General features: G+C 37.7%; 1 protein-coding gene across 2 annotated transcripts in view; it reads left to right on the top strand.

Annotated features, from left to right (window-relative positions):
* Positions 1 to 18611, top strand: part of PIP4K2A (phosphatidylinositol-5-phosphate 4-kinase type 2 alpha) — a 128593-nt gene that overhangs the window by 84980 nt on the left and 25002 nt on the right. For both annotated transcript variants that reach the window (XM_075143933.1, XM_075143934.1), the window contains one exon: positions 8042 to 8194. In XM_075143933.1, the coding sequence (XP_075000034.1) occupies positions 8042 to 8194 (153 nt within the window). The remainder of the gene's footprint in view (positions 1 to 8041; positions 8195 to 18611) is intronic.

Raw genomic sequence — 18611 nt, 5'->3', positions numbered from 1 at the left:
AGTCATCTTAAAAAAGGATGTTAAAAATTTGGTTATAGAAAAAATACAGAAAAATGGCGTCAAAGGAATTTAAGGACATAGAGAATGCTTTGTGGTGGGAGTGGCAGAGTTGACCTGCTGCAGTTGCAAAAATTAGAATCGAGAAGTGAGTAGTATGTGAATATCCTTGCAGAAAAACAATACTAGATACTTTAGGAATGAATAAGTAGGAATGATCGGAAAAGGAAATAATTTAAATTCAAAATTAGACTCACCTTTTCAGCAATACAAATTATTAAATACTAGAAAAACTACAGGGGTGAATCTTGGTCTTTTGAAGTTGGAAAAATCAAGACTGCCTTTCTGGATGTTGTACCTTGACCAAAAGCAGAGACTGCAGTTCAGTTTAGGAATGGCTGGGTGAAATTAAATGGCTTCTGATGGGTAGTGGTTGTGTTGGATTCTAGTTTATGAAATTCTGTTGAAGGCCCCAGAAAAGCTTCTGTGAATTTCAGAGAATTATGGATCAGGTCCTAAGAGCACCTGTGGAAAAAAGCTTTTTCCTTACATAATATATTTTTACTGTAGGAAATAAAACTCTGTGCAGATTGCTGAGAGTTTGGGAAAGAGATGCTGAGGGAAGAGAGTGGGTCTATAGTAAAACTAAATAACCTTTCAGTTGATTTGCTAAAGAATATGCCGTTCTTGGGTAAAATGATGACATGTAATTTAGGTGTGCTGATTAACTTTTTGTATCAAGAACTCTTTGGGAAATGAAATACTAGTAAGTGGTGTAGCTTTTACCCATTTATATTTAAAGCTGCATTTTTATTAATTTATCAGAAATTAATTCTGTGGTATGGGACAAATTCTTTGTGATTTGTCGCCTCTTAGACCAGATTAGTATTTCGGTTGCCTGCCACTCAGTGCAATATAGATTATATTTTTTATATTGATTTATGTAAGGGCAGTGAGACTTCCAGCCAGTGATTTCGCAGAGGGAAACCATTTGGGAGAGAGGGGGACGTATGTGAAAGAGAAATTTATCTAGTAGAGGTATCTCTGAGCTTGGCATGTTAAATGTGTCTTCAGTTGTATAAGTAATTACAGAAGTAATTTAGCGTAGTCTTTAAATGACCTCATAAAAGTATTCACACTTTAAAAGTACAAAACCTTTTCTTTCTCCTGAGACCAAAAAACCAGCAGGCACAAGATTAAAACTTCACAAATGAGAAGTGAATGGGGAATTGGCAGAACACGCACACTCGGAGCAGGAGACTTGCAGTGAGTTGCTAGGTGAAGCTGTTAAGTGGAACAGGGTATGTGTGGCTGACAGATGTTTTAATTGTGCCAGAGGACTGAGGCACACCGTGGCGGAGTTGGAGAAGGCTGAGAAAATCTGAAGGGGACAGGGCACTGCAACCCTCTTTCCTTTGAGTTTTATGCTCACTAACGCTATAGTATAAGCAGGTGATCTTTATTAACTTACTGCTAATGCTAGTGCTCCAACGTTGTACAGCTGGATACATGCGCCACTGGTTCCTGACACAATATGGAAGTGCTATGTAGTAGCAGTAAGTGATGGTAAAGGTGGTGTTAGATCATCAAACCTGTATTTTTTGGAGGATGAGTTTTGCGGTTTTTTGTCTATGTCTGAAGGATATCCTCCCTCTTCTGGCTTTGTGGCTCACAGATCAGTGCTAAGTGAGGAGTGGCTCGTTTCCCATCTGTTCATATTCCACTTAGTCCTCCCCTAATTAAGAAGCAGAGCCAGAGGGAATTCAGACTGGTATTTGCCATGATCTATCTATCTTTGTCTCTCCTTTCCCCCTCCCTCAACCCTGCTTACATTTTCCGTTTGGAAAAGGGAGATGCTTAAGTTTCATTCTTTATTTCCTTCCCAGTCCCCTACAGAAGCCTCACCTAAGAGGGAGATACTGCAGCTGGGCACGGCCATGCCTCTCCCTTAGCTGAGTTTACTGCTGAACAAGAGAGCAGAGGAGAGCCTACGCTGCTCTCTTTAGGCAGGTTCAATCAGCTTTTCTTCCAAGGCATTTGTGCACCAATGTCTATAGTACACCTTATTTTACTCACTTTTTGTACAAATCATCACTGAAATTTATCTGTGTGTTCTGGCAAAAGTCATCTGGATCACAGGGATGTTTTACCATGTACTGTCTCACAAAACTGCATTTGACAGTAAGAGACAAAAAAAGAGACAGTAAGAGACTTAAAAACTTGGGTTAGATAACCCCAGAATAAGTTAAACTTTTTTACTTATCTAGATATATCTAAAATCTAATTTTAAGAGAGAAAACCCCACAAACTTTCCACAGTCTTTGTGGTGTAAAGTGCATATCGGACATCATGCGTAGTGTTACTCATATTTTTGTCTGAGATTTCTTCCCAGTTATAGCTTTACTAGTGGCTGTGCTTTAAAGAGGCTTAAGTGCAGGACCTTCTTGGCCATTTTGTGTGCTAACTTACGAGAAACATTTTCCAACAAAGAATCCCTTCACTTCTGATATACGTACTATTAATTTGTTAGTATTTGGCAGGGTTGAACGGGGCGCAAAATGCTTTGGTTTATACTTAATAGTGTTGGGTCAAACAGGTAAATTAGCTTTACCTACATCAAAAGGGGAGGATCTTAGTGTTTTTAAAGTATTTCTAAATAGCCATATTGTTTCCCCTTTGAAGCCCCTAAACTCTTCTATTTTGATCCTTTCAGTGAAGCTGTTCCTTGATCTTACTTGCTAATGATGACTTACCAGTGCAAGCTAATTCTTGTCATCTTTTTATTTCAAGATTCATTGTCATGATCAGGCAACAGTATATGTTTTTTATTGAAGACTGATTTCTAACTATAAACAAATATAACTAGTATAGTTGAGAGGTAAGATACTTCGCATCGTACCTAGAAGCTTTAATTTAGAAGGAATTTGAACTTTTCTCTGTGCACAGAAGTGAGAGTTAACCATTACAAATAAAACTGTCCACAGACAAAACTCAGCCATGCATTTATGAGCACAAGAAAGTAGTAATGCAATTACTAGTAATCAGCACAATATGATGTAATTAGATTTTTTTTTCCCCCAGCTTTTTAAACCATACTTAAGAAACTTATGCGAGTATCAAAATAAAGCACAGCAAATAATAATATTAACAATATCCTCCATGTTCCACCTTCTTTCAGAGTTCAAAGGAACTACATTCTGTATCTGAAGAGAGCATTATATTGAGAGAGTTATCACAGGAATGGAGAGTTAGTAAAAATAAAGCATCAAAAAGGTTGTTTAATTAGAGGTTGTTTTTATCTTAAACATGTTTAATGTTTAAACATCTGATCTTAAACTCTAAATTATTATTAGAGTCACAGTATTGTAGAGAGGGCATTTGGGTTACCTGCGCATGTATGTAAAGGTGCTGCTTAGCATAAAGTTGGTTGGTTTATTCTAACAGATTAATATGCATGTGGTAAAATGATAGCTGTATGCATTCTTAATTAAGCTTGATACAGATAACTAATAATAAAATAGCCATCCACTAAAAAATAAGTGCATCACCATTTCTAACCCATTAAAACATTAAGAAACAGTAAAGTGTGTGCTAAATAATTATCCACAGATGTATTATATTCTCTTGTTAGCAACATTTTCGGTATGATAGTTGTATTTGCAAATTAACTTGTCATTATAGTTAGCAATCAGGCAGAATTCATTTCCATTAGAAAAAAAGCTATTGCTGGAAAAAATGAGAATCAGTAAAAAGTCAGTGACTTCACAGGGTTTCCTCCAGTTGATTTAAAATATGACTAAGTTTATTAATTTCTATTTGAATCTGACTAGTTTCTATATTTTTTTCTGTCTAGCCTGAATTGTAATGAAAGAAGCATGATAAAAGGAGTATTAGGTGATTCATTCTCTTACTGTAACAGCTGTTATTTCTTTTTAAGTCAGAATTTCTTATTGCTTATGCTGTCCATATTTTTAAATGTATGAAGTATCATATTCCATCATGGGGAAAAAAATCTGAATAAATTTATGTTTGTTTTGATGGGTTGCAACATAAATATACGTATATGCTAGATATTCCTGGTTAACGATGGGATGAAGGGAGGTTCCTGGAAAGCAGGAAGAACTTTATTTTAAGGCCTAACACTTAGAAGAGCTCTCCTGTGCAAATAGTGCTTATGAAGACAAAAGGAGACAGATTTTAAAAGAGCAAATGGTTATAGGAATAGCATTCGGAAGGTTTGAAGACAAAGGTGCTTATTTTTGTCCCTTTCTGGCCACAGAATTAGTAACTGAGCTTCAGCAACTGAAAAGTCCAGAGAAGAAGCATCTCCCATGTGTTGTATCTCAGTCAAGACATTGTTAGCAAGATATTTCATTCATACTGAGTACTCCCAGGTCTGAATTTCATTCAAATCTGAAGACTTTGGTGAAGAATATTAAAATATACCCCAAAGGTATTTGAAATTTTGGAGAATAATGCTAGTTCAGGTCCTCCTTACCATACCTCCCTCTTTCCCTCTTCCTTCAGAGGTTCAGTGGCAGACTAGCAAGTACGCTTTTTTGGCAATTTTTTATAGCAAGACAACTTTAGTCTCCCCCGAGGTTGATTGCTTTCAAGGTTTATACCACATGGCTTACAGTTTGAAGACTAGGGTTCTCTGGGAAAAATACATTCAGAAAACTGTGGTCACTGCTTTATTGCAATAGCTAACCTCAGAATAATGCACCTTTTTCTGCTGGGAACAATAACAAATAATTACCCAGTAGCCTTTATTATTGCTAACTAAATTACAGCCTAATAACTTAGCAGTAGTTCAATTCACGACATTAATGATTACCCATGCTTTAGCTCTTTTCAAAATTAGAAATAATTATTATGTTACATTACGTTTTCTAGTTTGTGATGGAGGTAACTGCATTTGCACAATTTTTTTGATTCTAGAACAGAGAGGGCTGCTGCAGAGGATGGTTTCTAAGACTAACTCTATTTATAATTCAATTTAAAAATTAGTGGAGTACTGATATCAAGTGTAGCATTAAGAAAATTTGATCCATTTATGCTACCTGTTCCCTTGAATAGACTTCATCAGTACATAGAAAACATTTCAGTGGTAGAGTGGTGGGAAATGAATTTGAGTAGGAAACATCTGAAAACAGGTAAAGGAAACTGCAGTAATACTTAAATTCCTTTCTCTAGTGTCTTCAATACCATGTGAAGTGATGGTGTATCAGGACTTGCATCTGTTAAAATTGGCTGTCCAAAGCCAGTGCAGAGAAGGAACTGAGTTTGCAATGGTTGTCCCTAAAGCTGTGTTCTGATCAGTCTAACAAAGTTGTTTATTTATAAATCATAGAATCATAGAATCGTTAAGGTTGGAAAAGACCTCTAAGATCATCGAGTCCAACCGTCAACCCAACACCACCATGCCCACTACACCATGTCCCTAAGTGCCTCATCTACACATCTTTTAAATACCTCCAGGGATGGTGACTCAACCACTTCCCTGGGCAGCCTGTTCCAAGGCCTGACCACTCTTTCAGTAAAGAAATTTCTCCTAATATCCAACCTAAACCTCCCTTGACGCAACTTGAGGCCATTTCCTCTCGTCCTATCGCTTGTTACTTGGGAGAAGAGACCAACACCCACCTCACTACAACCTCCTTTCAGGTAGTTGTAGAGAGTGATAAGGTCTCCCCTCAGCCTCCTTTTCTCCAAGCTAAACAACCCCAGTTCCCTCAGCCGCTCCTCATAAGACTTGTGCTCCAGGCCCTTCACCAGCTTCGTTGCCCTTCTCTGGACACGCTCCAGCACCTCAATGTCCTTCTTGTAGTGAGGGGCCCAAAACTGAACACAGTATTCGAGGTGCGGCCTCACCAGTGCCGAGTACAGGGGCACGATCACCTCCCTGCTCCTGCTGGCCACACTGTTTCTGATACAGGCTAGGATGCTGTTGGCCTTCTTGGCCACCTGAGCACACAGCCGGCTCATGTTCAGCCGGCTGTCAACCAGCACCCCCAGGTCCTTTTCCTCCGGGCAGCTTTCCAGCCAAACATGAGGGAAGCACCCACATCCTTTCTTTCTTTAGTGAATAGAGAGGATAATGGAGAAAGACATCATTTTAATATCATAGACATTAGTAATAATTCTAGTTCATGGCACAAGGCTAGAAATATACAGGGAGAAGTGCGCAAAGATTTATTTCTCCTACATGTCATAATTAAGGTTTTCATTCTAATTAGACCTTTTAGAGCTGTGTGCTTTTAGATTATTTACTGTTATTCCTACTACTCTTGAGTATTTCAGTTGAACAAAGTTACCTTGTGGGAGAATGTTTTTATTTCATATTAAAGTTATTTCAGAAAGCATCCCACATTTGGGATAAGATTTAACTATGCTGAAGGGCTGTTGAAGTCAATGGATCTCCAAAATATGGAGACATAATTGTATGTGGATCAAGTGTCTTCTTAAATTGGGGCTATAGTTGCCCTCATCTCTTGGTTGAGGTTATTACTTTATAATAATTACTGACCTTCCATCACTGGGGTTGAATCTGCATGTCCAGCTCCTGCTGAAGTCCATAGAGCTTGTGAACAGCTTTATCAATGGTAAAACTTCCAAATAAGACATAGCTCCTATAAAAATAAAATTTTGTGGGTTTGGTACCTGGTAGACTGAGACTATTTGTAATTACTTTCTGAAAGCATCATTGTTCTTCCAGTGTAAATCTGTTTTGTGACTTAGTTCACGGTGCCTTATTAAACCACACGATCACATCATATTCTGTAGCTGCTGGAGCTGAACTTTTGCTATTTAGGAATCTGCAACGTTTACATTTATATACAAAATTTTATTAAAACTTTCTGTGGAAGTGGCTTTTCTTCTAGCAGGGAGAACGTTACGCTATGTGAGTGTGGAAGGGGGGAAGTGTATTTCAATTTAGCAACAGCTGTTTGTGCAGTATGATACAATGAGGAATGATAGCAGGAACTGGGGTTTTCTACTACCAGTAGGGATATACCAAATGGGTACTGCAAGTTTATTTCATAAATATAGAAGTGTTCCAGCAGTCTGTAATTAACTTGTTTAACCTTTTCAGAGTATGGTCAATTTTTATGGAAGTACACAGGGGGTGTAAGAACATCCTTGTGTTTTCTCATGGCTGTGCTACTGCTGTTACTACTTATTTTAAAAAAAAAAACGTGTAGTTCAAGTATGTAACAATTGGCATAAACTCTTACTGGTAAAGAAAGATGTTTCCAGCCAAAAGCAAGTTATTATACTTTGTCTAATTTGTTTTTACTGCTTTTAAATATAAAGAAATATAATCTGAATACTTCTTATTTTCTGAAAAAGGCAGAAGGCTTCTTTTGCTACTGTTGAAGCTCAAGTAGTCTCAAGCTTCAGTCTAAAAATGGTCACTAATCTCTAGCAGTTTTTCTTCTAAGTACTATCCAGTCATTAACTAATCTTCCCCTCTTGAGTCTGTAGGAAGGTAGGTCTATTTTACAAAAGGAGGTACAGTACAATAATATGACTGACTTAACACTAGATACGAAATCATTGGAGTAGCTCTGGTATTAGAACTGAGAAACCTAGCTATGATCTTGTTTATCTACCAGATCACACTGGCTCAAGAGCAAATCCTGCTCAGTTTTAAAGTGATACTGTTACTAGGGATGAATCCTCTATTTATAGTTATTGTGGTGTAATACAGTGTTCCTTTTTAATTACTGTATGTTTTCTTCCCAAAAGTTGATAATGTTTACATAACAAAGTGCAGTAAACTCTCATTCAGCGTTGAGAATGTCTTTTGAACCACTGATGGGCAATACCTTCCCCCAAACATTCTTTGTTCTCAGAATATTTTTTAAGTGATCTGTCAAGATAATGCGGTCTGTGATTCCATGCTTCGCAGAATTCAGCTTGGTGCAGATATATTGAAAAAGATTTTAAAAATAAATGTAAATGGTTTATATTTGTTCTAATTAAAAGTTGCATATTTTTGTCTGACTTGATGCTTTTTTTGTTTTAAATCAATTGACAGAATTCATTGACAAGAAGCGCACCCCTTGCCAATGATTCCCAGGCACGCAGTGGTGCCCGCTTTCATACATCTTACGACAAAAGATATATCATCAAAACAATAACAAGTGAAGATGTAGCAGAAATGCACAACATACTGAAGAAATACCATCAGGTAATATACTAATTATTATCAGGGTGTAGGATCTCTTCTTAAATATTATAATGCTAATCTTGTTTAGAGTGCTAAAAGCTTCAAATGAATAATTGTGGAAAAAGAGTCACTTCCAACTTTTTTCCTTTTGCATGAGCAATTTATTGCATGTCTGTAATTCACAAGGCTGCACTTTTCTAAATATCTAAGCTAGCTTTAAGTAAAATGATACATCTACATGATACAGAGATGCTAACTTGGAGGCCATAAGCTCCTTTGCCTTACTAGGAAGATGCTCTTTCTTTCAGCTAGTGGACTCCCAGGCTTGAAGCTACTTTATTCTGGGCTAGCGTGGTGATGTCTGCGTACGTGTGTATGAATGGTGCAGGTGACCTCTTTCTTCCTGCTCTGGTCACTGAATGGTTTATGTGTTTCACTAAAAACAGATTTCCAAAAATTAAAGAGTTGTATTGTATGAGAAATAAAAAATTGCCTATAATTAATGTAAAATTTCTGCTAATAAAGAAACAGGTTTTGCCATGTGAATTTCTAGGAACAACGTTACAGTCAATAGCGAACAGTGGAGATCCCTCAAATCAGCCTTGATAGCTGTCATACTGTGCCAGTGTATAATGTGTGTGGATGGCATGGAGGGGAGCAGAACTTGGGAAATATGAGAAGCCTTAACAAAATCAGTGCTAATTTTCTTAGCCCCAGATGTGTTTGAATAAGGTCTAAAGCTGCGTGAATCACAAAAATCTCTAAAAATAATCTAAAATACGATACCCAAAAGAAGGGTTTTTTTAATCCTTCTTTCCGTCCTCCAGCTCAATTCTGTGGGTTGGGATTTCAGGTGAAGACTTCAGGACATTCTGGGTTGGGGGTCTTTTGTTGTTGTTTTTGGTGGTTTATTTTTTGTCTTGCAATGTTTAGTAATTTTCTAACAGCGTCAACAAATACGTAATAGGAATCTCAAACTCCAGTTTGCAAGCAGCACTGCGTGAATATCAGCTTGACTCCTTTTTTCCTTGATTTGGGCTTGACTCCCTTTTTTTTTAAAAAAAAAAAAATACTGTTACTTTTGTAAAACCAGTTCTAAAGCCATCTTTTGAGGTTGAAGGGGGGCAAAAGCATGATTTTGGGGTGCTTGGGATGGAAGGTATTGGCAGCCAACTTTATGGTGCTGCTTGGCTGTCTCCCTCTCTGCTCTTCCTCTGTTGAAGGGAGATCTCTGAATGCCATCCAAGTCCAGAGTAGCTTGGGAAACCTTCAGTGAGTTAGATAAAAACTCTATTCTCTCTCTGCAGGTTGTTCTTCTGTTTAAATAAAATGTAGGACCACCATGTGTTTGTTTTAATGTAGATAAATATTGTCACTATCAAAAATGTTCATCTTTTAATTACAATTTTACCAAAGAGAAATTTTAAAATATTATCTAATTGTAATTTTAGTGTTATTATCTATTAGAGTTTTCAAACTTACAACTTGAGTTTTGATTTGAAAGGGTTTTGATCTGTGAAGCAGTGCAGCAGAATTAAAGTTTTAGTCCATTTCTTATTTGGCATTAGAAGCTAGTATTAATGATCCAGATTTTGAGACTTATTCCAGCTGAAAAGTCATCCTGCTTTTCAAAACAGTCATCTTCTTTCAAGACTGTCAATGAAGACAGTGCTAACGTGAATGAACTTCATCATTTGGAATCTTTTTTCATTAATGCTTTCAAAGGTCAGGGCTCATGATAGGCTAGGTTACAAGGAATAATGATCTGAAAGTTATCTGTACCAGGCATCTAATTTCACTTTATGCTGGAAAAACATCCATATAAGAAGGCTGTCACTGGTGCCTGCAAAAGATTCATAAAGATATGACTTGTATTTCTTTTTGTCTCAGAACTTGAGAGCACTTTGCAACACGTTGTAAATGCAGAAGAACTCAAGTACAGAGACGGTTTAATAATTGGACTTTTTAATAAAATAAGTTAATTTCCATATCTTCAGCAATGTACTGAACAAAATCATTTGAATTAATTAAAGAAAATCTAAATTAAATCCCACTAGCTCTGGTGATGGCTGATACCACCTCCTGTGTGTTGCTCCTGGAAATTGAATGCTTGGAATCATTAGGTTCAGCAGCTTGTCCTCCCACTTCTCTAGATGTTTTTCAGACAAGTGAAGCTTGTCTTAGCCTGCTTGACAAAGTCTAGAGAACCCGTTGTCCTGGTGGAAAGGTTTTAATAATTCCCTTGACCAAGTCGTCCCACACAGATTGGCCTTAGACTATCTTTCTACTAGCAAACGATGCAATGCCAGGTAACATCTACTGGCCCTTGAGCTCATTAATGGTCCCTACTGTGGTTTTGCTTTGGGCCAGCCAGCTGTGTCCCAAATAATTCTGAGCACAACGTTCAAGGTATTAACTCAGGCGAGTTACTATTCCTACTTAGGAGTTTGAATATGAGCATCCTGTTTTAGAGGATAACTTAATAATTTGGATGTGAGTTTCTCCATTCCAACTAGAACTGATGCCAGAGGACGGTCCAAGACGCGTCTAATTCACTGGTACGGATGTAACTTTATGGTTCTGTTGGCTTGCTTAGTTGCAGTAGTACAAGGCTTTTCAGATACTGCACTGGTACTCCTGTGGAAATCTTTGTCAATAAAACAAGTTCTTTTGAGTTCAATTTTATTTTGGCATACTCTCTTCTGTCAGGAGAGGAAATGTCGAGTTCCCTGTGCTGATTTACATACTTACCTTACTGCCTAGTATCTTCCTTAATTGTAATTGCTGCTACAGGTAAAGAAGCTAACTGTAATTACACACAAAAGTACCAAATATGGGATTTTTAGGGAAAAGTCTGCTTGTTAGCTTTTCTCCAGTTTCAGTTCACTGATCGCCAGCAACTCACCACATACGTGAAAATTTCTGGCCCAGCTAAGTGTGCTTCACAGCCCAGGTGTGATTGTGTTTGGGACTAGTTTGGGACTTCTAGCGGCATGCCCTTACATCATACCCTGTGCCAGACTGCTCTTAGAGCAGAGCTGTGTTTGAAAGGTTCAGCCTTCCAAGGAAGGGAGCGTGCAGACATGTTCAGACCCAGTTATGTAGTGCAGGGATCATCCTGGGAGGAATAATCTTTCTCAGGTGCATGAAGACTAGGGAGATGATTCAGGTGAATTTTAGAAGACTGTTTCTCCCTTGTTAGAGATCTAGTACCCGCAAAGGACCTGAAGTTACATCATCTATCCGTTATGAACAGCAACTTGTGAACCCTTGGTATCTTGCACCCTCCTTCACCTGCCCAAGACGGCAGTAATTATCTTCCAGTTAGTTCTGACATGATTATGAGTGAAATTCATGCCATTTATGATAGATCATCTCTTTCCTCTCTCTTTCTCAGGCTTTTTCTTTTCCCCTCTACAAATTCATTCCAGGTTTCTTCCACAGGTTGGAACTCTGGATGAGTTTCATTTAAACCGTAATACTTACTCACCTGTTTCCTTACTAAGGCTAACACATCCAAGCTGATAGAATCATTCCAGACCTCAGAAGTACCTGTCCTTGCTTAGGGACCAAACAAGCCTTATGAAACATTTTCCAAGACTGCTTGAACTGCTTAACAGTAAATACAAGAGGATAGCTGTCTTTAAACAAAGAATACTGGGGAGGGGAACATGTCAAGTCAGAAGTGTGAGAGACTGGATATGTTCTTCATTCACCAAAATAGTCTTCACCCCTGGCACTTGCAAAATAGCTGTCATTCTCCTTGCACACTTTTTGACTATGAATTTACCGATGAGGCATCTGGGAGTTAGTGTGGTCAGCAGAGAAACGTAGCAGGGCAGTTTTCCCATGAACGCCTCCAAAATCCAACTCCAAGTACCAATGATTTTTTGTGAAGTCACCAAAAGGTTAGAAAGAGACATGTAGTCTGCGACTGAAAAGTAGAAATAAAGGTTGTATTATCAGTAACTGGAGATCATGGAGATGTATAGTCCACAGACCCATCCAGTTCTTTCCGTCCTTCCTCTCTCCATCTGTCTGAAGGTGCAATAGCCTGTCTGTTCTTTGGAGCTGTGAGGAACTGAGGTTATAGTTACAGTCTGTATTCTTAGGTATTTACAAAAGGAACTGTGCATAGCCTGTAAACACTTGTAAGTCTAAAAATACCAAGTCTAGATTCCCTGGTTTTTAATTAAGCAAAGTTGTAATGGACGTGACTCTACACTTTAGAGAAATCAGGTATTTTCAGGAAACAGAATGGCTAGTAACTTGTTAGGAATGAAAATAAAATAAGTTAGTTTGGCTGAGTTATTAGCTTTCTTCTTTCTGTGTAGAGTTCTATTGCAGTATTGCGTGGCATTTTGCAAAAGTAACCAAGTTAGGTGCATCCAAATTTACAGTATTATTACCACTATTTAAAAAAAAAAATATTATCCAGAGTTAAACAAAAAGATGAAAATTCAAGCCTAAGGCTACATACTAGAAATGTGTAAATGACTAAAAGTGGACCAGACTAGAAGGAGTGTCAGGAGAAGTTACTATAGAAACAGCATATAAATATATATAGCAATTCCAAATTAAAACTGTTGAATTGTAAATAATAGTCCTGACAATTGTAAATTATAGTTGCTGTCCAAAATTATGAGTTACATTCATCCGTTTACTTTGTCTGACGTGATGCCTTTTTTTTTTAGTGGCAGTCAGGCCTACAACCTCAGACAGATGGTGAACACTTCAGTCTAAACATTGACACTTTCTGTCAACTCATCAGATGAGTCTGACACTTTTAGTACAGAGTAGGAACACTAGAGATCATTATTTTCTCTTGCAAAGTTTAAAAAAAAAAAAAAGCCAAACACGAAGCCCACCACTTCTACCCAAATAGGGGGGAATAATGTCTTTCTGCATGCTTAAAGTTGCAAAGCATCTTGTTATTTATGACTAGATTATGGAGTCCATCATGCATGGACCAGCTTTCTATGTCCATTTAAAGACAAAATGGCCTAGAGCATGAACCAGGTAGGTTTGTAAGTGTTACGGTAAATACGAATATATATGACATGTTAGGTTTTTATGCATGCTAACCAGTTTTTAACTACTGTAATATTTTCTGATAGGTAGTGTACAATGCTGCTTTTTAGTCACATTTTAATGATAATTTGCAATTGGTTTGGGTTGCTTATATTATCGTTATACTATCAGTTAGTAGAACTCTTCTCACTGCTCTTCAGGCGTTACTTAGCTGAACATCATTTACTTGTCAAATGCACTAGAACCATTGTTATGCTCAAATTGGTCAGACTTTGAAATATTAGAGAAGTCTTTGCTGTATGGGCTTACCTACTCTCAATCATAGTTTGATCATTTAAAATTGTGTAAGTTAATCAAGCATGTTCATGTTAAATATTAAATAGTATTTGAGGACAAAATAAAATATTCATTTGAAATACCTCCAAATCTGTGCTGTTTTGTTTTAAACCTATGCTCCTGACCCCAAGAGCATGGACCAGAAAACTGGAGTTAAACCTACCTCTCCCTTTGGCATTGTTGAAGGAGAGCTCAGCAAAGTCATCTGTGATAAGTGTGTTGCCAGGATTTCACCCTATGTTTAAGGAATAGGTAATACCCTGCTTCCTCCTAAAGGAACACTTTTCATGTCAGCATATATTCAAGCTATGTTTATATGTTTCTTTTGGGTGTATTTTCCTGTGTAAAAAATTTATTGAGTAGTTTACATAAAATACAGAATATACTAATGTAGATATTAGTATATATGTAAATATTTTGTAAACTTTGAATATTATTTTCAAGGGCAGAAATCAGTGACAGTTCTGTAGGCAGATGTTCTAGTTTCTGAAATGTCTGAATCAAGACACCTTGTCCTTCCTAGTGAGCTAGACTTGCTTTAAAGATTAAATTGGTGTAAATTGATGTAAAAGTGGAATCCTGTGCTCTTCAAGAATAGATGACGGGCAGGATGGAAATTTTTAAAAATAAAATGAAAGCAACTTGAGTGTCTCAGAAAAAAACAACACCTTTTGCACACCTTTGTTTTTCTTTTTCATTAAAATGAACTTCAAAAGGGATTTATTATTCCTCAGTGCTGACACCCAGATGACTTCAGTAAAGAAAAGAAATTGAGAAGCCATCTCAAAGCAGCTGAACAAGAGGGAATTGTTAGCGTACAAGCCTTCCAGTATAAAACTACTCATGAGTGTAGGTACCCTTTAGGTTTTCTATAGGTGGCTGTCCCTGTTGACTGCACATTCTCTTCCCTACACAGGTAATCGTATGCAGAACTGACACCTATTGCACTGCCTGTTAGTCTCCCTGGCAACCAGCAGAAATAGTGAATAGTGGTAAAGGAGAGGGACTGCCCATTTACCGGAGGCAGCAAACAGTGGAGTGATGGGGAAATGAATGGGAAGAAAGGAAAGAATAGAATGAGCTAAAAAGGGGAGACGACAGCATAAAGGAGAAAACAAAAGCAGAAAAAAAAATGACCTTAGCACTTCTGGAGAGGAAAAAAAAATGAAAGAAACAGGAAGGCAAATGAAAGGGAAAAAAATATAGGCCAGAAGGTGAAAAAAAGGGGAAATCGCACCAAGAGCGAGGTTCCGGGCTGCACAGTAATCAAGGAATAGCACAAGGTTATTGAGTGGAAGGGAGGAGAAAACATTAAAATCATAAATAAGTGGAAAAACGTTACTGCAGCTAAAAGCAATTTTGTCACAGAATTGGTGACACCCCCAGAAAAGAAAGTGGGGACTAGGTGTCTAGGAATTTGCACTGAGATGGGCTGACATCAAGCCGGTGGGTTGCTAAAGGAGAGCGACATTTAAGTTTGTGTCATCCTCCTTCCGTGTCATTACTCGCACAGGTTATCAATGGCTTGCTTCCTCCCAGCTCCCCGCTATTTCTTCATGAGTTGCATCTGTATTTATCACAAAAAGAAGGGAAAGGGTAGGTAAAAAGGCAAAGCAAGGCAAAATATGATCTACTATTATTTAAACACAAACGTTCATGAAGAAGGATGCATACCATGTAATGGTGACCCTGTCTCTCTGTATGTCCTAATGTAGTAAGAGGTGAAGATTTGTGGTAGGTTTGTGAAGAAACACAGTTGAGAAAAGCCCTTCAGCCAGTTCCTTGTGCAAATCAAGAGGCTGCACAGAACATGGCCTCTGCCCTGGGCTAAGATAACCGACCTATAAAACAGCTTTGATTTGAAAAACCAGGAGAAGCAGAAAAAGTAGAGATGAGAATATCATCCGAACAGTCTACATTCCACCTGCATCCATGGGCCCACTGTTTCCTGTAGGAGAGGTGACCCTGAAAATGGGTCGTTAGCGTGGGCGTTAGATGGAACTGCAAAATGGCAATATGCAAAAGGGCCATACAACTAAAGGCTGGAACTGTTACTGGAAAACACATCGAAAATCTTCATTGAAAGATGTGAAATTTCGTAGGTAGATATCTAACTACACAAAATGGCAGAATGGACTTGGCTGCACTGGCTCTACTGAGGCCTGGGTTTCACCAGCAGATACTTTCTATATATTTATTGTATTTTATGTATATAAGCTATTGATGCTGTGCACAGCACTTTCAGAAGAAATCAGCACGCCCAGTAACTCATTTGATTGTAGCAGTACCAAGTATAATGTTCCTGGTAGCAGATCTGCAGCCTAGATAATCACACGTGGTAGTAACACTTAGATTACGTTGCACTTCGAAGTAAAATTGACACTTGCCCAAGTCTGAAACAACATGAAATGTAAGGCTGTGAATCATAGGGCTTGTATCTGAAAACCTGTGTATTTATTGAACCCTTCTTTGAATGAAATTACTTTCTTACATGACTTACTAGAAGAAAACAGCTTTATATGCCTTGAAAATCTGTAACTTTCTGTTGTGTGCTGTAGTTCGGCTAATTAATCCTTTCGATGTGTCACATAAGTACCCAATGGATAATTTTCTGTGAAATTATTAGGGTTCAAGAAAATGACAATAATCGGAATATTCTGAAACATGATGTAACTCTGGACAACTCAGCCTCCTTTTTGGGGAGTGATTCCACATGTCAATGCACGTGCACATAACACATTGGTGAGAAAGTTGAGCCCAAAAAAGGAGTATCAACATCTTGTACTTCACAACGTCTAAAATGTTTTTAAATAATTATATCGCTTGCCATTCAATTTCTTTAATGAAAGCATCCTAATGAATGTATAGACTTGTCACATAAGCGTTTGATAATTCAAGCATGATTGCCTTAATGATGATGTAGAAAATTGTGAAAATAATATATAAAAGGGTAACAGAGAATGAGCATGTTGTGTATTTATGAATTAATGTTTGAGAAATAGGGCTACCTGTGAGAAATAGGAGTGTTGAGTTTTCACATAGAACCAAGATAGATATAATTCAGGATTTAGTCTTCTCTGATGTCAAATCATTCCACAGATTATCTCCAAGGGGAGGAGGAGAAATAGCAGAAACAGGAATTCTACCCCGTGTTTTTCCAAAAAGAGCCAAAAATGTCATAACTTCTTTGCCAATAAATTATATGTATTATGTTATTTTTTAGTCATCCTGATATCTCACTAGCATTACCATGGGGAAGCAAGAAGCGAAGAATCTTATTTTTCATGTAAAATGAGATAGGAAAAGTTCTGTTCTTATTAAGGAATCTTGAAGCTGTATTTATACAAAAATTAATGAGAATATAGGGTCATAAAGAATTTCTTACTAATTTTCAACTTTAAGCATGGGGTTCAAGAGAGCTCAGGTAATTACGTATTTGAAACCTGTGCTGCACAGCTGATAAAATGTGTCAACATGCTGATGATACTTTATTTTGTTAATGGTAATATTGTCCTCATGCTGTGCAGAAAAATGAAAATTGTCTGAATTAGCAAAAAATGATGAGGTGTTTATTACAACACTCTTTTTAAAAAAGGTGGATTTTGTTACTGCATATAAGGACTTGTAAATGTATTAGCTAAGTATTACAGTTTTATTTAGCAAGGCTGCTTGATAGAATTGTTTTAATGTTCTTTTTAGAAAGAGTTAACATAAAGGAGTGAAGGTCTTTTCTTTCACTGAAATTTAGCAGTCCTGTTAAGCATGTACTGGCTTATTTTCTAGGCTCACTTTTATTCCAGCTGTGAGTGGGGAACTTCAGGAAATCATTCCTAAAAAGCACCTTGAGGTGACTAAATTGCTACTTCATTTATATCAAGATCGACAAATTGAAAATCTGCCAACCACAGTCACCAGTGCAAGTCCTGCTGGACTCCCACCCAAACAGATGACACGTTTTGCCTCCTCTGTGATGCAGATATGGGGGATTGATAGTTTCAAAGGTAGGAAGTTCTAGACCAACCTTGTAGATGCTGAAAGCAAGTGGCATTCCTCCCTCTTTCCTTTGTCTCCCCATCAGGATAAGAAATGCTGTCATGGGAAACATTGAAATAATTTTAGGGGCTTTTCTTTAAATTGCAATGGCACGAGTGTTCACAGTCAGCAGTGAGTAGGAAACAACTGTTGCAGTACATGTTCTGCGTTGAGAAGGTCTCTTAGAAGTCTGCAAGAACATGGCCAAGTCCCTTTTTATCAAGTGAAGAGCAGTACTAGCGGAGCTTTTCATGGCCTGTGTTGCATGCTAGTAACACTGCCCTTTCAGAAGGCTTGTTTGCAAGATATTAAAATGAAACAACAGCGTTAGCAAATGGCTAACCCTAACTTGCAAATAGGACTTAAGTTACTCTCATTAATTGCCTTTTTCTCCTTGTTATGTAATACGGAACAGTTTTGGAAGGGTTGTATACTGCTAACTACAGGATTTATTTTATGTTATCACAGTGGGTATGTGGCACGTGTTCTGTGTTAATGACATTGCTGTTTTACAGATGGGGACACTCGGGACCAGGAAGGTTAAAATCGGAGAGTTAGCAATAGCTAGGGTTGAAGAGCTGGTTTAAGTGTCAAGGCTGTGGCCCTAGCAGCTGAGAGGAAGGGCGGGGGGTTATTAGTCTGGTGCTCGAGATGCCTAGCTGCCGTTCCTTCGTGTGGCACAAACTCTCTATGATTTCAGATAAAGTTTCCGCGTCTCAGATCCCCGTATGGAAAATTGGAATAATAGTATTTATTTTAATTAAAATTCTGTAGTTAAGAGCTGTAAGATTATGAATGGCTGGATCCGTTGAAGAATTAAGTGGCCTGAAATTCTGTGGCACTAAACTCTTCTTGGAAGCTAGATTCATTTTTATCATCCTTGCAGAACCTAATCATCTGAGAGAAGGAATCACTCAGTAAATGTTTTTACAAGAACAACCCTTCCCACCTTCTGTAAAGCATTAGAAAAGTATTTACCTTTAGGATATATGCCAAGTACTTGATGTTTATAGCAAAATAATCAATGTAGTTTGGCTAA

Source organism: Calonectris borealis, chromosome 2 (assembly GCF_964195595.1).
Source record: "Calonectris borealis chromosome 2, bCalBor7.hap1.2, whole genome shotgun sequence".
NCBI classification, from domain to species: Eukaryota; Metazoa; Chordata; class Aves; order Procellariiformes; family Procellariidae; genus Calonectris; species Calonectris borealis.
The sequence above is the reverse complement of the archived record's forward strand: the minus strand, read 5'-3'. Positions and strand labels throughout refer to the sequence as shown.